A 19,621-nucleotide genomic window follows, 5' to 3' on the forward strand; every position below is an offset into this window, starting at 1 on the left:
CTGTCTCTCTCTCTCAAAAATAAACATTTAAAAAAACTTTTTTTTTAAAAATCAGATCTGGTGCTTTGTTCACTTAAAACTTGACTGTCAAGGGGTGCCTGGGTTGAATGTATAACTGTCAGCCCAGATCATGTCAAGGTTCATGGGATCAAGGCCCACATTAGGCTCTGCTCTGGCAGCACATAGCCTGCTTGGGATTCTCTCTTTGCCCCTCCCCAGCCCACTCACTCTCTTTTATTCTCTCTCAAACTTTAAAAAATAATAATAACAGGGGCGCCTGGGTGGCTTAGTCGGTTAAGCGTCCGACTTTCGCTNAATAAAATAAAAATCTGGAGGTCAAGTTTGTGATGGTTTTAAGAAATACCTATAACATGTAAGATGCATACCGTGGAATACTGTGCAGTGGTCAGAAGCAATGAACTAGAAATAGAAACAGCAATCTTGATCGATCTTAAAAACACAGCATTAAGTGGAAAAAAGAAATCTACAGTGCAATATAAATGTGAAACATACCCAAAACATACTGCTTATTGTGCAGAATCACATGCATACCAAGTACCTCAAGCAAACCCACTTGAGCACGGATGCGGAAGGAGGAAGAGCAGGATGGGATGGGGACCAGAGCCAAAGGGAACAAACAGCAACGTGGCAGGGACCCCGCACTCCAGTGCTCTGTTCCAATAAAGCCTTCTGCCAGAAGCGTACCTGTAACTCCACCTGAGGCAAATCCCCCAATAAAGTGCAATCGACATCCCAATAGATGCTAAACTCTGCCACATCTAGTTGCTTCTTCCGCATTAACTTCTGTACCTGGGGTGAAACAGGGAAGAAAATAAGATGACTCTCTTCATTCACAAACTCCATGCATCTATTCAACAAACCACTTCTGAGGAAGCATATGCGCCACGCAATGGGCAAGGTGTCGGGGATACAAACTGAATTAAAACACGAGTTTTGCTCTTACAGTGCTCAGAACCTAGCTAACTAGGATACAATCAGGCCACGGTATTAATCAAGCAGATGGAAGCAGAAGAACAGAGAAGATACTCTGAGGAAAGAAAAGCAGAAATGTCACCGGGTGAATGAGCATCAAAAGATGGGTATGTTTCCAGAACAGGGTGGTGCAGAAGGCAAGGATGAGGACACGTGTCAGAGGGCAGGGCCCGGCGTACAAAAGGCCTGATATCTTCAGAGGGTGGGGACAATGTGCGGGCAGCACACGGACACAGGCACGAACACACGTGGAGTGGGGCGGTAAGTGCTGACAATACCAGGTGTGCTGGGTTAAGAGGTTTCCCTGCCCCCCAAAATTCATGTCCTCCTGGAACCTGTGAATGGGACGTTATTTGGAAACAAGGTCCTTACCAACGTAATCAAATTAAAATGAGGCCACGCCAGATGAGAGTGGGCCCTAACGTAAGGACTGTTGTCCTCCTGAGAAGAGAAGGCAGACACACGGGGGAGGAAGACCACGCGAAGAAGGCAGGGACGGAGTGACGCGTCCATAAGCCACGGAACGCCGAGGGAACCATCAGAAGCACGCAGGGCAGTTTCTCCCACAGAGCCTCCAGACGGGACCGACCCTGCAAACACCCTGATTCTGGACCTCAGGCCTCCAGGACTATAGAGAGTAAGTTTCTGTCATTATAAGCTATTTTGTTCCTGGCCATTTGTTAAGGCAGCCCTAGAAAACGAGCACACTAGGAAAGGAAGCTGATGCCGCACTAAAGAGTTTAGACTTCACACGTGAGGAGCCACAGAGCCATGGAGGTTTTGAGGCAGGCGTGCACTGGGCTCAGGTGCATTTCAGAAACAGAACTCTGGCAACGCCGCAGAGCACAGCTTCCCTCTTTGATGTGCTAGAGAAAGAGAGTCAGGAGAGGATCAAGAAAAGAGCAAGTTTAGAGGCTCCAGTTACATTTTAGAAATATCTGGCTAACCACCTGCAGCCTCAAGCAGCCACATGCATCTGCACCAGCAGCCTGTACACATATTATCTTTTTTCTGTGAGGGCCATGATGTGGAAGAGACTGGGAAGCACTGGTTTAGAAACAAGCAAGGGCCCAGGACAGAAGAGGGTCACGGGACAGGATATTTTATTAGCCTGGACCAAAGTTTACAGGATCCTGAGGTTAGACAGCAGCCGTGAGGATGAGAGGAAGGAACGTATCTGAGACATTTTGCAAGGAAAACTGGCAGGATGTCATGAGCAGATGGATACAGAAGTTGAGGAATAAGAAGCGAGAGGAGGAGCCCGGGCTTCCAGAGATCAGGACAGCGGCTAAGAACACACGCTCTGGAGCAGGGATGGCAAACTTCGGCAAAGGCAGGAGAGTAAATATGAAGAAGCCTTCGTGGACCACAGACTTTTGGCTGTAACTCAGCCCTGCCCACTGAAGCACAAAAGCAGCTGTGGACATATGTAGATAACGGGTACGGCAGTGATCCGCTAATTCTTTACGGACAAATAACAGGAAGTCGGGAACTCTGCCCTCCAGTCCACAGTTTGCAAAGCCCCCACTCTGCAGCTGGCCCACGTGGCTTCTGGACGTGGCTCTTCCACTCCTATCGCTATGTGCCTTAGCGTCTTCGGTTGTGTGCAGCTGACAGTGGTGGCAGAGAGCACTGGAAATCCAATGAGGTTAATCACGTGAAGCACTAAAAACGGTGCCTGGCATATAAAAGGGCTCAAAAGGGGTTAGTTTTATTTGTTTTAACATTCCATAACAGGTTAGAGAATAAAGGGGAAAAGCTGGTTTCAGGGAAACAAAATGGGCCAGTGGAACATAATGGGATAATTTGGGTGGTGACAAGCCTAGACCACCACAGAGGTGTCCTGCAGGTAAAGCCTGTGAACCAGGGGCCAGAAGGAAGTGGAGAGTGGAGTTCAAGATGTGCAAGGTATCAACACCCACTCCCAGGGGGTGGCCGAGTCTGTGACACAGAACGAGTTTACGAGGCGTGAGACCTCAGCTTCTTCCGGCACAAAATCAAAGGGGCCACACCAGCGTGGAACGGATGAGCGAAATAACTAAAGGTCAGAGAAAATCAGCCATTTTCCTGTCTCGGTAACTTAATCCGTTGGCACAGACAAGAGGCATGCACAGCCGCCCAAGAACTTGGTGAGGAAGAATGCAGCCTCCTTTACATAACACGGAACGACAAAGGCAGAGCCCCAAGTTCCCCATAACCAGGGCTTTCTCCCTGGTTAGCAGGCACAGTTCATACTCACAGGCTCGTTCACAGCATTCTGCATGGACACATTCTTAATACAGATGCCAAACGCAAAAGGATGGGACGGATTGGTGATGCCATCTTCAAAGCGCAAATGGACATCTTGAATTTTTAACTGCAAGGGGGAGAAGAAAGGAAAACACATTTTGACACGTGCTACAGGTAGTCTCCAGGGAGACGTCCAACCACCCTTGAGCATTTAAATCAACTACAGCAGGCAGTTTATACAAACATTTACAGCACATTCACCATTCCAGAAGACTCCTGAAAGAAACATTCAAAGAAATACCATTGGATCTAGATAACTGGCCTGCCCTGTCTTACATACCTTAATCTTGCCCTGGCTCCCCACTCCTAGACTCAGGAACACGTGCGGGCTCAGGAGGGCACATACACTTCGCACTTACTTCCCCTTGCCCCTGCAGACGGGCTACAGAGAAGGCACTCTGCTTCGGTGAATTAAAAATCGTTAACAGAAAGTGAAAAAAACAACCCACAGGATGAGAGAAAATATTTGCTAATCACACATCTACTAAGGGACTAGAATCCAAAATATATAAGGTAGTCCTGCAACTCAACAGTAAACAAATAAAGCGAGGCACCTGAATGGCTCAGTCAACTGAGCATTCAACTCCTGATCTGGGTCCAGGTCATGATCCCACAGTCATGGGATCAAGTCCCACGTCCAGCTCTGCACTGAACATGGAGCCTGCTTAGTATTCTGTCTCTCTCCCCCTCTGCCTCTCTCCCCTGCACACACTCTCTCTTTCTCAAGAAAATAAAATTTAGAGGTTTTTTAATAATTAAAAAAACTTTTTAAAAAACACAGTTTTTTAAATGGAAAAGGGATCTGAATAGACATTTCTCAAAAAAAAAAAAAAAAAGATATTCAAGCAGCCATAAGCACATGGAAAGATGTTCAACATTAGCCATTAAGGAAATGCAAGTCAAAACCACAGTGAGGTATCACTTCATACCCATTAGTATGGTTATTATCAAAAGACAGTCAATAACAAGGATTGAGGAGGATGCTGAGAAATTAAAATGTTCATTCATTCCTGGTGAAATTGTAAAATAGCACAGCCTCTTTGGAAAACAGTTTGTAAGTTCCTCAAAAAATTAAACATGGAGCTACCATATGACTCGACAATTCTACTAAGTATATGCTTAAGAAAACTGAAAACACATACGCACACCAAACCATCTACACAAATGTTTATACCAGCATTATTTATAATAGCTAAAAAGTGGAAACCACCCAAATGTCCATTGACTGACAAGCAGACAAACAAAATATAGTAAAGCCTGAACACCGCAAAAACCCTCGGTATGAATACTCCATTTGAATTCCTGCACTTTAAGGAGGTTTCTACCAGCTAAAGCTGCGTCCCTGGGACATTCCGGCCTCCTTCTGAGTTCCTGTCTGGAAAAGCTCAGGGCTGTTTGTTCCAGGCAACGCCTGACAATAGGTCCCTGACCTCCCTTTCTTAATAGCACTGACCCAAAAGGGCTTACAATTGGGAACCCTTCCTCTCTCCCTAGGAGATGTATTTCTATCTCCTACCATCAAGGACATGAAAGCGGTTCCCCTGAAATGTAATCATCGGCAAGGACAGGCCCTGTGTCGCAGTCTCTGTGGGGGCACAGAAGCCCAGCCAGCAGATACAACTGCCCTTATCACATTGACACTGACCCTGTAATTGCTCACCTGAGCCCTCCCCAACACAGATCCCACCTCGCTCTCCCTTTAAAAGGCCCCATCATCTCTGTGCAAACTGGACCAGAGCTCTGCTCTCACCACTTCTGTCAGGAGTTACTGAATAAAATCTGTTTTCACTGCTTTAACTAACACCCAACTTTATCGTTGACAATCCATACCCGGGAATACTTTATTCAGTCTTAAAAAGGAATAAAGTACTGGTAAATGCCACAACATGCGTGAACCTTGAAAGTATTATGCTAAGTGTAAGAAGCCGGACACAAAAGGCCACGTGGTGTACGATCCATGGATATGAAATATCCAAACCAGGCAGTTTCCATAAAGAAGGTAGATCAGCGGTTGCAGGGGGCTAGAGGGAGAAAAAAAATGGGAGTAGCTACTAAGTGGGTATGGAGTTTCTTTTTGGGGTCATGAAACTGTTCTGGAATTAGAGAGTGGTAATCTAGGCACTTTGTAAATACACTAAAAAGCACCAGAGGGCACATGTTAAAAGTAGGAACTTCATGGGCCGCCTGGGTGGCTCAGTCAGTTAAGCGTCCAACTTCAGCTGGGGTCATGACCTCACACGGTTCGTGAGTTCAAGCCCCGCATTGGGCTCTATGCTGACATCTCAGAGCTTGGAGCTTGCTTTGGATTCTGTGTCTTCCTCCCTCTCTCTCTCTCTCTGCCCCTTCCCTGCTTGTCCGCTGTCTCTCAAAAATAAATATCAAAAAAAATTTAAAGTATGAACTTTATGGGATGTTAACTAAATCTCAATAAAGCTATTATTAAAAATAAAAATGAGGACTTATTTAAAATTAATGAAAGCTAAAACAATTTAAAAATACAACTGCCTGAAACAATTCAAAGCACTCACCTCAAATGTACCAACCTCTTTGTCAATGTTCTGACGTTATGAAACCAACAACCTCAGACTGCATTTCAGGGGGAAGTGGTGTACCCTGAAACCATTTTGACCTGTGTCACCTTGGCAACACAAGAAAACCCCGGATGTAGTAATAGATACAGGCTCACACTTAGCCATTCATGAAAATCAGCATGGACCCTGATCTCGTTTTTGAAACAAAACCAAACTGTAATTCAAGCAGAAAATGTGGCCAGCAGCCCAAGCACCGTAACTCATCAACCTGCCACCAGACACGTCAGCGAGAGAGGAAACACCCCAGTGGGCTGTTCGCAATTCACTACATCACTTGCTAAAAACCACACATTCGACTTCTCTCATTGTACAGATGAAGACACGGAGACCAGAGAGGTTAAGTGATTTGCCCTGAACAAATCAGTTATGAAGGTTCAGGTGACCCGGCTCCTTAGGAGATACATCCTGTAGCAAGGAAGAGCCCAACACCCAAGAACAAAGTGAAGTGCAAGGTGAGTGAAAATGAAACTCCTACTGGCATGAGCCGGAGTGAGAAAAATCTGTGTCTGCCCAGGGCTGGAGACTTGCTTTTCAGGTTCTCCCTCTGGCGCTGCCTGTAAAAGGGCACACCTGAGCAGCAAGCCTGGCTCCACACACCCTGCATCGGTTAGACCCACGAGAAACCAGGTTCTAAGGAGTGAAACACACGTAGGCTTGAGAAGTCCCTGTCGTGTTCATACTTCATAAAAGTCAGTAGGACTTACTTCGATATTCTCTACAATTCTTGTAACCACTGAGGCAGTGACCGAATACCAGTAGGATTCCCCCTTCCGCTGGCGTTCATTCTAGAAAGGAAAGAGCCGGGGTTAGCTGAATGCCACGCTCTGCTCCTGTGGTGCGCCTCACCGCAGCTAGTCTGGTGCTCGAGGGGGATGTGCCTTGCCTTCCATCTGTCCTCCAAGGCTTGAAGAAGCGCCTTCTTGCGCTCCGTCTCCAAGAGCTTCTCCTTCTCATCATCGAAATCCTCTAGTTTTTCAGGGGCTCCGATTAAATGAAGGCTGGAGATGGAGATCACCCAAGGGTCCACGTGGGGGCGATAAAAGGGAATCTGAAGAGTTACCTTCCCAATCAAGCCTGGGAAAAGGAAAGTCTCGTCAAATGCCAATACCCAGGGTTAGTTCTTTCTAGTCTTCTGTAGTCTTGTCCTTCTCTGAAGAAGTATTAGCACTTTTACCATGTACTTTTTCATCTAAGACACCTGGCAGCAGGTTCTCGTACACGGGAGACACAAGCCAGTATGCTGACATCTGTGAGAACGGGGCCCAATGTGAGAACGGGGCCCAATAAACTAGAAGATGGAAAAGGTGCAGTGTGACTTGCGACCCTATTGAACACCACACCTCTCCTCTGCTAAGTGCCTCTTCCCCCAGAGAAACTACATCTTAAACTACCTTGGGGTGTCTCTCTCCCCACAGCACCTGCACAAGCCCGTGAGCACGGAACTCATTTCTTGTTCATTATTAGCTGGCTGGATAAGAAGCACTTCTCAGGAGCTGCTGGGCTTACGGTACGTCCGGTCTCCACCACACCGACTGCAGCGTGGGCGACCCTGCAGTGGCACTCTGGTGAGAATAAATTCTGATCCTTCAGGAAAACCCGGGCTGATGCGAAGCTAAATGGCCTGCTAGGACCGTGACAGGACTTCCAAGGTCCCACCAATTCTAGCCGAGCTTCCTAGGATACAGGCCTTCTTTAAAGACAATTAGTAAAAGGCAAGTCGCCACTAAGGAACAGTGCGTAAGAATATCTGAACTAGGGGCGCCAGGGGGCTCAGTCGGTTGTGTCCGACTCTTGGTTTCGGCTCAGGTGAGTTGGAGCCCTGCGTTGGGCTCTGTGCTGGTGGTGTGGAGCCTGCTTGGGATTCTCTCTCTGCCCTTCCTGCACTATCTCTCTCTCTCTCAAAATAAATAAATAAACTTAAAAAAATATTATCTAAACTGTCCTAATGGCTCTCTCAAAGATCCACACGGTCCAACTAATATCCTATCTCTGAGAAAAACAGATATTATCAGAGAGTGATATTTCCCTCTAAGATCTAGAATTCAAGTAGGATTGATTTGTTAAAGATAAAAGAATATCATGAACACCAAGTGATTGTGTAATCCAGTAACAACTTAAGAAATGTGACAACAAATAATGAAAAACATTTTAATTTGGATTGCATCTAGAAAAATGAAAGTAAGTTTTTGTTTTGTTTTTTTGGGGGGGTGGGCTTTACTGGGGGCTCTGGTATTTTTTTTAAGTAGGCTCCACACCCAACATGGGGCTTGAACTCACGACCCCAAGATCAAGAGTCACATGCTCTACTGACTGAACCAGCCAGGCGCCCCGACAGTAAGTTCTGTGTATTTAATGGTTAATATTTTAACTGAAACCATATACCAATCTTCACCACAGAGTTTAACAATGATTATAGCGTGCAGTTGCAATTTTAACCTAAATTAACTGGGGGAAGAGGCATACTTGATAGATGACAAGCAAAAGATAACTTCTGTTACATTGCACTTAATTTTTGCAGAACAAGTACAAACAGGATCATTTTTGCAAAAAATAAGAGAAAACGTCACCAATTTCCTCCAAGAGCCTCTCTGAATCCTTCTGATATTCAGATAACAACTCTTTTGGAAACACCCACAGTATCATCATCCCTGAGTGTCTTCCAGGTTCTAATAGTCATAAGGGCCTTAGCCTTATGACTCTGGCAGTTCACCCATCACTTGAACTGACCTCAAGAAAGTCTAAGTCATTTGCAAGATTTCTATCCTATTTCACCTAGCAACTGATCTGTGTTGTGCCTGAATTTTAATAGAAGGATCCAAAAATAAGGAAAAGAATGACATCAACCGGCTATTATTGAATGATGAGGGGTGTCTGAACAGGGACTAATTTTATACACGGTCATTTAACAAAGAATGTTGTTGTGTTTTGTTTTGTTTTTAAGATTTTATTTTTAAGGCATACCTGGGTGGCTCAATCAGTTGAGCATCCGGTTCTTGGTTTCAGCTCAGATCATGATCTCACAATGCATGGGTTCGAGACCCACGTCACACTCCATGCTGACAGTGCAGAGCCTACTTGTAATTCTCTCTCTTTCTCTGCTCCTCTCCTTCTCTCTCCCAAAATAAACAAATAAATAAGACTTTATTTTTAAGTAATCTCTATACCTGCTGTAAGGCTCAAACTCACAACCCCAAGATCAAGAGTCACACGCTCCAAATGAGCCAGTCAGGTGCCCTAAGAAGTAACATTTTTACTCCATGACCACTCTTGTTTCCTTACCAAACCTAGTAACTGCAGGACTCCCATAATAACTGCAAAAAAAATCTGTTGAGTACGCCAGGCACTGTTCTGAGTAATTTTAACGCATTAACTCCTGTGTTCTTCTCCACAACTCTCTGATGTAGGTACAACGATCATTGTCTCATCTTGAAGACTGAGAGGCGCACAGAGTGGTGAAGGAACTTCCACAAGGTCATGCAGCCAGAGAATGGCAGACATGGACTATACACCCAAGCACACTGTTCCAGAGCCCGCCTTCCATTCAGTAAACTGTCTCTCAGTAATATAAAGAATCTTCCAAAAATAAGAACTCCCTGCATCTAGAACAGAAGTTCTTCCAGAAACATAAGAATCACCTGGGGTGCTTATTAAAAAGGTAGCTTCAGGGTTGCCTGGGTGGTTCAGTCAGTTAAGCGTCTGGCTTTGGCTCAGGTTATGATCTCATGGTTCGTGGGTTCAAGCCCCGCATTGAGCTCTGTGCTGACAGCCAGCTCAGAGCCTGGAGCCTGTTTCGGATTCTGTGTCTCCCTCTCTCTCTGACCCTCACGCTGTCTCTCTCTCAGAAATAAATAAAACATTAAAAAAATTTTTTTTTTTTTAAATGCAGCTTCAGTGACACTCCCCTGCCAATTCTGACTCAATGGGCCTGGGGAACACCTGACCTCCCAACCACCATCCAAGGTCATCCTGACAGACAAGGCCACCCTTTAGGACTGATCTGCAGTCTATACTTCCTATCCTGCCTCTTCCTGCTCAAGCAGAGCCAAACTCAAGGGCTCTCAGTCTTCATATGCCAAGCAGTCTAAGACTCAAAACTGCCTCCCTCCGCTCTAGAGGTCCGCATACCCGCTTTGACTTCAAACGGTAATTCCAGCTCTTTCAAGGCATCTTTCTTCAATGGCAAGTTTTCCAACTCAACAGCACCTAAGAAACAAAAACAACATCATAAAGGGTTCGCCCAGCAAATGCAGCAGGAGCCTACTGTGTGCAAATCATTGCAGGTTAGAGGGAAAGTTTTACACCTCCACCCAGCTATAAAAAGCCAGGAGTAGCACCAGACCAGCCTATGTGTGCACTATATCTGCACCCATTTCCTGACCATCCCCCTCTGACAGCCGAAGCCTCCCTGCAGATGAAGGGTTTAGCCTGGGATCTTTTTCTTTTTTTCTAATAAGCCAGATAGTAAATATCTCAAGCTTTATGGTATCTGTTGTATATTCTCTGTTTTGTTTTGTTTCACAAGCCTTTAAAAATATAAAAGCCATTCTCAGTTTGGACTTGGCCAGCTGGCTAGGTTGCAGACCCCGAGTTTAGAGGCACGTTCATCAGAGAACCATTAACATCTGAATCACCTGGGAAGACATGCAGGCTCCTGGGCCCCCTGCCCAGACATCTCTGGGATTAAAACCCAGAAATGTGTGATTTTTAACACGCTCCTGCAAACCTTCCCCACCCCCCACCCCAACAAATGGGTATACTGCACACCACATCTGAGCGGCCCCGAGTTAAACACAGTTGGTCATCAAAAGGAATTGCAGGCTCCCTTCTGGAGAGAGCAGCTCTGCATGTTGTCCTCCGTATCTCCACCTGCAGGCTTAATTACCCGTCAGAAGCAAAGAACAAACCACTGCCGAAGGCCCTTTGCAGACCCAGCTTTACAGGACTTAAACCTGGAGGTACAAGATGTCTCTGAAGCCGAGGCCCAGTCAAGAGGGAGCGGCTGATCCCTTGCTCTCCCGGGGGTGGAAGGCATGCGTCCACGCTGACCTCTTCAGTCTGTAGTAGGCACTGAGCTGGCCCCAGGCAATGTTAAAAGAGAAGGCAGGGTCCCAGCCTACAGGGCAGAGACGGTATCACCCTACAGAACTGTCTGTGCGACCTCAGGCCCTTGCTGAGAACAGGGAATACAGAGGACAACCACCCAGCAACCATTAACTGGTACGAGAACTCAGAAGAAAGGCAAGCAAGCCAAAGACAAATGAATACAAGAAACAATTATTTTTTCCTTTAAATGACTGTTCAGGATTTGGGGGAAACTGGCTTCTAAAGAAGTATTCAAATCTAGCAACTAGGCAGATGCTGAGCAAAGGCAGGCAGCTTATGTTTCAGATCTTCACAGAAACATGTGTCTATGTGGGTCCCCACATAGCTTAAAGGTCAACCAAAGAGCTGGGGCACCTGGGTGGCTCAGTCGGTTAGGCGGCTCAGGTCATGATCTCATGGTTCGTGGGATAGAGCCCCAGGTCAGGCTCAGCTCAGAGTGCAGAGCCTGCTTGGGATTCTCTCCCCCCCACCCCACCCCCATCCCTCCCTTGCCTCTCTCTTTCCCTCTCTCTTTCCCTCTCTCTCTCCTCTCTCTCTCTCTCTCTCNCCTTGCTCTCCCGGGGGTGGAAGGCATGCGTCCACGCTGACCTCTTCAGTCTGTAGTAGGCACTGAGCTGGCCCCAGGCAATGTTAAAAGAGAAGGCAGGGTCCCAGCCTACAGGGCAGAGACGCGTATCACCCTACAGAACTGTCTGTGCGACCTCAGGCCCTTGCTGAGAACAGGGAATACAGAGGACAACCACCCAGCAACCATTAACTGGTACGAGAACTCAAAAGAAAGGCAAGCAAGCCAAAGACAAATGAATACAAGAAACAATTATTTTTTCCTTTAAATGACTGTTCAGGATTTGGGGGAAACTGGCTTCTAAAGAAGTATTCAAATCTAGCAACTAGGCAGATGCTGAGCAAAGGCAGGCAGCTTATGTTTCAGATCTTCACAGAAACATGTGTCTATGTGGGTCCCCACATAGCTTAAAGGTCAACCAAAGAGCTGGGGCACCTGGGTGGCTCAGTCGGTTAGGCGGCTCAGGTCATGATCTCATGGTTCGTGGGATAGAGCCCCAGGCCAGGCTGAGCTCAGAGTGCAGAGCCTGCTTGGGATTCTCTCCCCCCCACCCCACCCCCATCCCTCCCTTGCCTCTCTCTTTCCCTCTCTCTTTCCCTCTCTCTCTCCTCTCTCTCTCTCTCTCTCACACACACACACACACACACACACACACTAAATAAATAAATAAATTTAAAATAAAGACTAACCACAAGGAGAAGTTAACCCCAGAGAGCCCAGATACAACCCTATATCCACATTTGGGGAGTAAACGATCACGGGGTGGGGGGGAACATGAAACATGTTCCTCAACAGTTGCAACTGACTTAAAGGCAGAAAGTATATCATTTCTCCGTCTTCTGAAGAGCATCATTTGCAATTTGAATCATTCGCCCTATTTTTCAATACCCAAATCTGTCACAAAGGCAGGCGGCACTAGGTCTCCTTGGCTGCTGTCCACCTGAGGAAAGCAGAAGTTGTTGTAGGCAGTCTGCACCGTGAAACATTAAAGTGCAGAGTGCAGAAGAGGTGGTCAAGGAAGGAGAAGAAACCGAGGAAAGGACGAGAAGAAAGGGCCGCCCACGCGAGTCAAAAACAAAGGAATCAGGCAAAAGCGTGGTGGCGGCGGCTCCAGTCGGAAGGCTCTCTGACTCCCCACCCACTCAAATGTGCACCCACAACTGGTCTTGCTGGGAAAGGTCCCTCAAGGGACCCAGAGGAGGTGAGCACTTTATAAATGACAGCGCTGTTCGCTTATTTCCGGGCAGATAATGCGCAGGCTTATTCCTGGATGTCTCATCCAAAAACTCCTCAGCTTAGTTAGCCTACCAAGAAATGGAGTCCCTAGAACTGGGGTAAAGCTAGGGGCCGGCTGCTTCTCAGTCACCACTGCTGGCTACTGAATTCTCCTCCCTCGGCTATGTGTTACTTAAAACCCCAGCCTGAATAGGGCACCTGGGTGACCTAGTCAGTTAAGCGTCTGACTTCAGCCTAGGTCATGATCTCTCCATCCTGGACTTCAAACCCCATATTGGGCTCTGTGCTGACCGATCAGACCCTGTTTCAGATTCTGTCTCCCTCTTTCTCTCTGTCTGCCTCTCCCCTGCTCACACACTCTCTCTCTCTCTCAAAAATAAACAAACATTAAAAAGTGAAAAAAAAAAAAAAAAAAAGCCAGCCTGAGGTTCAGAGCTTATAAAAACAAAAAGGAGGGGAGCCCAAGTGCTGGGTCACAGAGATACACCCAGAGCCCGAAGTCCCAGGCCCCTGGCTTGACACCAGCAGCTGCTGTCTTCTGGCCCCAAACCATCCCAAATACAACCCGTGAGCTTTCCGAGCGTTCCGTCTCCGGCCTGTGCTCAGGCCTGTGCTCACGAGCTGCAAGCCACCCGCAGCGTCGGGACCCACCCCGCACCGCCTACTGAAATCCCCGCAGTGCTGCTGCCCAGGGTCCTGCGACCAGGATGGACGATGCCCCCGCGGCACCCACCGCACTGTGCCCAGGGCTTCACTGTTACTACGCACTGCCTTGTGTTGCTGCGTCGTTTCTGTCTCTCCAGCAGGGTAACAGGTGTCCCAGGGCAAGGACGACACAGGTGGAATAACGACAATGGGAAGGGCAGGGAGCACCGAGTGAGGGGTGGCTGGTGCCAAGCACTTGCTGTGCATCACCTCATCCAGTCGGCACAACAGCCTGAGGAAACGCTCTTATTTTCTCCATTTCAACGTGAGGGACGCTAGGCTTAGGAAAAAGCAGCCTGCCGAAACGTCTCCGAGCTGCCAGGCGGCGGTGTTGGGGTCCGCACCTGATCTCAGCAGGCCAGAGGCACGGGGGGTGAACACGAGGCCTAAGTAACCTGCTCACAGTCACAAGGAGCATGTAAGTGGGGAGACCACGCCCAGCCCCTAGGCCTGAGCGTCAAGTACGTTCTCCTGCTCCCCCCACTCTGTATCACCCCAGAGCACAGAGGCGGACCCAAAGCAGGCCCACCATGATGTCTGCTGAGTGACTAAACGAATAGAATCTTATACAAATTCTCTCTTTCAGCTACTTGTACACTATTTTACATCTGTATTACTTTTAGTATGTGTGCACTATCCACCCCGAAGTCCAACCCACGCCAACCATATGCTGATGGTCGTGACCATGGAGGATGATGGGAACTAACATCAACTGACGGCCCGCTGTATGCCACGAATGGGTCTAAGCTATTTGACCTACATTAATGTGTGTAGTCCTCAGAACCTTACCAGACCATTAATATTCTCTCCAATTCATGGACAGGAAGAATTTGAGAATTCATGAAGAACTGGAATAAGTTGCCCAAGTTACTGGTAAATGGAGGAAATGGGATTCAAAACCAGCCCGGCTATAAAATCCATACTCTTGATCACTATTTCCATCTCCCTGGCACCTCCCAAAGCATCTCACACACCAAATATCTCTGGATGGAGTGAAATAACATCCCTATTCCTATACCGCACCCCCAGCCTCCAAACACTGCTTTAACTAGAACTGCGACACTCCGACACTTTCGCAGAGATGTGCTTTGAATCCCTAAGGATGGGGCACCACACTAACACTGGTTAGGAAAGAAAAAGTATTTTTCTATTCTGCATAGAGGATATTTTTAAATAGGAAACAAGCATAGAAAGGCAGTTTGAAGCAGCAGAGAGATACACACAGTTGTCACTATAAGATACATTCTAAAACAGAGACTAGAAATCTGTTATTAGTAGAGACTCCATGATACAGCAGATACCACAAATTTCTATTCCTTCATTTCTTCAGCAAACATCCTCTTACCACATCACCTTGAAAGAGCTGGCTCTCTCATTAGCAAGGTTACGGTCTGCAGTTCCCTCTCTCCGCCCCATTTCCTGCCCTGTGCAACCTGGCTGGCTTCACGGCATGGACGAGAACTTCAGTAAGTGACCAAAGAGGTGAACTTGACCCTACTCTTGCACTTTGAACACATCCTCTTCCCTGACAGACTAGTCACTTTCACCTTGCACTTAGCAGCTCCCTGCTAAGGACAGGGAGGAAAAGGTCAGGACAGAAGTTAAAGATTAAGAAAAAACCTACTTCAGTTTCCACTGAGAGGGAGGGAGCAGGAGGGGCTCCCCACAGCCTGTCGCTGCCAAAATCCTTTCACTGGTTCAGATGGGTCAGGGACACCTGGGAAGCACTACCTCTGACGACAGGTGAACCACTGGCACCCTATTCTCAGACGCCACCACACTGTGTACTGCTGCCATCTCCGCCGACCTGTCCTGGTCCGCTGGCCAAAACCCACACCCCCAGGAAGGGGAGCTCCCCGCCGTATTTGAGATCTTTCCCACTTTCTATGATGCTACATGATTGCAGACTGACTTTTTCTCCTTTCTCTAGAGTTGTTCAACTGTTCCATTTTGAGTTGAGCAAAGAGAACTTAAATTAAAACAAGGAGAAGGGGAGGGGCGCCTGATGGGTCAGGTTCATGAGTTCGAGCCCCGCATCAGGCCCGCTGCTGTCAGTGCAGAGCCTACTTGGGATTCTCTGTCCCCTTCTCTCTCTGCCCCTCCCCTGCTCATGCTCTCTCAACAATAAATTTTAAAAATATTTAAGAAAAAAAAAAGAAGGGGAAAAAGAGTTTTCGAACTCTCACACCAGATCTCTGGACTGCATTAAATCATGTACAGGCATGTACCGAGGATAGGCCTATAAAGGCTAAAATGTCTCCAGCTTTACAGTACTTTATTACTAGGCAAGACAAGACCTCAGAAATTCTGTCGAAGACTCCACAGTAACATATTTTAAAACTCCAACTCAGTGTCTATTACACGCCAGCAGGAAAAGAGCTTTAAATGTCATTCCATTTGATCCTTACAGCAACACTGGAAAGGTGTATTACCCATTTGTTCTCAGGAAACCAAGGCTCAGAATTTTAATGACTTGTTCACATGGATAATACGTAACACAACAGGATCTGAAGCCAAAGCCAATGCCATTGTCACTACATGGCTAACTCCATAAAGTTTCATAAAGCTATATTGGGATTGGGGCACCTGGGTGGCTCAGTCGGTTGAATGTCCGACTTTGGCTCAGGTCATGATCTCATGGCTCTTGGGTTCAAGCCCATCTGTCAGGCTGTGTGCTGACAGCTCAGAGCCTGGAGCCTGCCTTGGATTCTATGTCTCCCTCTCTCTCTCCTCCTCCCCTACTCTCTCTCTCTCTCTCTGAAATGAATAAACATTAAAAAAAATGTTTTAAGTTAACTGGGACAAAGCAGAGTCTCCAGCAATACAGTCTTTTTTTTTTTTTTAATATTTAATAGTTCCATAAAATCTATACCAATACAGCTACATAAATTACCCTGTAATAATAATCAGTGTCATACAGGAGAACACATTTCCTTTAACACATATTTAGTACAAAGCCATCTGGGCAATATGTTTTATTATTGTTGGTACAACAGAAAGAATATAAAAAAAACAGAAATGCCATCTGCAAAGGCATACTTTACCAAGAAGAGACACACTTACCTTTCAGAAGTGCAACAGAGAGCTGATCGGTGTTCAGGTTATTGACGTATTTCCCCAGATAGGTATTGAGAACCCAGGCTACAAGGCCTTCCAACATGACTATATCCTCAAGACAAGGTGTTTAAAAATCATGGATCACTCTTTATTTCTCTCTCTCATGGTCATAGAAGAATCTATGAAGGAAATAAAAAAGGAAATCAACAGAGCGCAAAGCCCAGATTTAAGGGGGAAAAAGGGGTAACAAGCACTTGCAAGATGCCCTGTTGGCCGAGGGCCAAACCAACCCATCCACATGCTGACACAGTGACAAGGGACAGTCACTTACAAACTTACCAAAAAATACCCAGAACTCCCAGTTGTCTGTCTTTTTCAGGTAACTGATCATTAAACTGCTCGCCTTTAGGAATTCACCTGGGAACCAGACTGTCCTGGTCAGCAATTCTCATCCAAGTGCAATTAGGCAATGTCCAGAGACATTTTTAATTGTGGTGATGGGGGGGGGGGTGCTGTTGGGATCTTGTGAATAGAGACTATAGAAGCACCTAAACATCCTACAACACACAAGACTGCTCCCCCACAGCAAAGAATTATCCAGCCCAAATGTCAACAGTGCTGGGCTTGAAGAACCCTGTCCTAGATGAAGGCAAAGATGCCCTGAGAGATTTCAATGAACTTCACATTTGGCAGTGATCCTCTGTAAGCCTTCCCTAATGCCATGTTGCAAATTTGTTCATCAGGATCATTCATAAAATAATATAAACGAAAGGGAGAACGTGAAGATGCTGGAACTGCATTACAGGAACCGAGACAGAAGCCTGGGTTGCTGATACAATGAACTATCTTAGTAACACAAGCACAAGAAACCCTCTAGTGCCAACTACTGTATTTACATTCGGAACTGCACTACTACTACCCACGGATGACTGTGTTTATTACTATTACAAAACAATATACAGGTTACTTTTAGTACTACTAAAAGTTAATATAACAGAACTTGAGACATCAAAGGTCTTTTTTAATGTTTACTCATTTTTGAGAGAGAGAGAGTGCAGGGGAGGGGCAGAGAAAGGAGGAGACACAGAATCGGAAGCAGGCTCCAGGCTCTGAGCCATCAGTATAGAGCCCAGTGTGGGGGTCGAACTCACTAACCGTGAGTGAGATTACAACCTGAGCCGAAGTAGGATGCTTAACCTACTGAGCCATCCAGGCGCCCCAAGACATAAAAGTTTAAAATGGGTTCCAAAATCACTCAGCTAGTAGATCCCAATTAGAACTGCAAGTTCCAAATCTTGCTGAGAGCCAAACATCAGACACCAGCCCACCAAGCTGGACGCTCCAGGTTTGCTATGACATGTGTCCTACTTGGAACCAGCCCTTTCAGGATCCTTTCCAGGCCCTGTGCCCCACCTGCAGTGATTCATCTTAGCGCCAGAAGATAGGCTTATCCCAAATGAAAAGGCTACCACCCAGCAAAGTCCCCAAGCACAAGCCCCTGTAAGGCCCTGTATGAGTTTACTCAACCTCCAGGAAAGACCGACTTTTATTTGTCAACAGTGTCTTGCTCTTCCCACACGATTAATTTTTATTTGCCATCGGTGACAGTAAAAATAAACAAGGAACTAAAGAGCATCTGATGAAACACTAGTTTCTTTCCAGAGATTTTTTTTAAGCCATATTTTGTGTAAAACTAAGAACTTCCTAGAGATCATCGGCTACGTGAATTGAAAAGAAGAGGTTACGAGAACAAATTCTTTACAAGAAGAAATGTTTAGCAGTCTGGCTAAAAAAATTCCTTTATTATAACTTTAAACAAGTAAATCTGTGAAAACAAAACGTAAACCTGACAGGCCTAGCCTTACTATGTATACTCCAAACACACTTAGGCAAGGCACCAAAATCTGAAGTTACTGCCAGTGACCCTTAAAATGCCAACAAACTCACTAGGAAGAGCCAAATACAAACGCTCTCCCAGGAGAGGGAATCAGGCCCTTCTCTATCCCATCCCACCCCTGACTCCCGCCCCCCAAGGTGGAAGAAGGCAAAACACAGATTACCAAAAAGATGGGGCGAGAAGCATCGTAAAATGCCCTGGTCAGTCAATTAAGTCTCAAGCCAGAAAGCATCTATTAGCGCCGCTAAGGATCTAGACCAGGCTGGAAGCCACTTCAAGGATTCCCTTAAGGAATCCGGTGTCAGGAAGGGCCGCCAGGCTGGCTAGACTTCCAAACTGTCTCTACGCTCCGGTCAACCAGGGTTTCCAGGCAGCCGCCAGGCACTAACTCCCACCTGACCTCCCCTAATCGGCGGGGCAGGTGACACTGGGGATCAGGGCTCGGCCCACAGGCGGACCGACAGCCGGGCGTGACCTTGAGCCAGGCCCCTCCCTCGGGGGGCGGCCAAAGCCGGGAATGGCACAGGCACCCGGGCGCTCCTCGCAAGCTGGCCGGGCCTGAGGGCCGCGGGCTCCGAGGAGCTGTGAAAAAAGAAGAGGGGGCAGGTGCCAGGCTCCGGGCCCCACAGAAATGGGGCTGCCCTTGAAGACGAGGGTCCCGCAGCCCTTCTTCCACCCCGTGGGCTCTCCAGGGGACGGAGACCCCACCTCCCAGATGAACCCCGGAGGCAACGGCGCCCGGAGCCTGGGGTCCCGCACCTGGGAAGCGGGATTCAGCCAGGGTGTGACCCCGGGGAGCGGGGGTAAAGACTGGTCAGAGGCCTGACGTCCCCATCCCACAGCGCGACCCCAGAGGGTGGGTGGTTAAAACACTCTGGAGAACTGACGGCCGCCCCGTTTGGGGGCGTGAGGTACGGGGGCCCGCGCACTGGGGGCCCACATGGGGACTGCCGCTCAGGCGGGGAGACGCGGGCTGACACCATCCCCAATCCCAGGGCACCAGGCTGCCGCGACTCTGGAAAGGGTGCCGGGTCCGGCGGCGATTCTTACTCCCAGGACCAGGACGCCGGGGACCCAGGAAGCTCGGGCAGCCCCAAGCCTGTCTGCCCCTGGGGTGCCCGCGGTGGCTGGGACGCAGGTGTCCCCCGAGAAGGCGGCGGGCTCGGGGCCGGCGGGGGCGGGGAC

The 19,621-nt window shown here is 47.6% G+C and overlaps 1 protein-coding gene across 4 annotated transcripts in view; it reads right to left on the reverse strand.

Annotated features, from left to right (window-relative positions):
* The window catches only part of VPS13D (vacuolar protein sorting 13 homolog D), a 251,706-nt gene extending 235,004 nt beyond the window's left edge, over positions 1-16,702 (reverse strand). For all 4 annotated transcript variants that reach the window (XM_077763779.1, XM_077763778.1, XM_077763781.1 and 1 more), the window contains exons 1-6: positions 16,546-16,702; positions 9,999-10,076; positions 6,757-6,947; positions 6,578-6,658; positions 3,233-3,349; positions 706-810 (exon numbers count right to left, since the gene is read on the reverse strand). In XM_077763779.1, the coding sequence (XP_077619905.1) occupies positions 706-810; positions 3,233-3,349; positions 6,578-6,658; positions 6,757-6,947; positions 9,999-10,076; positions 16,546-16,642 (669 nt within the window). In that variant the 5' untranslated portion in view covers positions 16,643-16,702. The remainder of the gene's footprint in view (positions 1-705; positions 811-3,232; positions 3,350-6,577; positions 6,659-6,756; positions 6,948-9,998; positions 10,077-16,545) is intronic.
* Positions 16,703-19,621: the final 2,919 nt, after the last annotated feature.

The sequence above is a fragment of the Crocuta crocuta genome, unplaced genomic scaffold, assembly GCF_008692635.1.
Source record: "Crocuta crocuta isolate KB4526 unplaced genomic scaffold, BGI_CrCroc_1.0 scaffold13, whole genome shotgun sequence".
Lineage (NCBI taxonomy): Eukaryota > Metazoa > Chordata > Mammalia > Carnivora > Hyaenidae > Crocuta > Crocuta crocuta.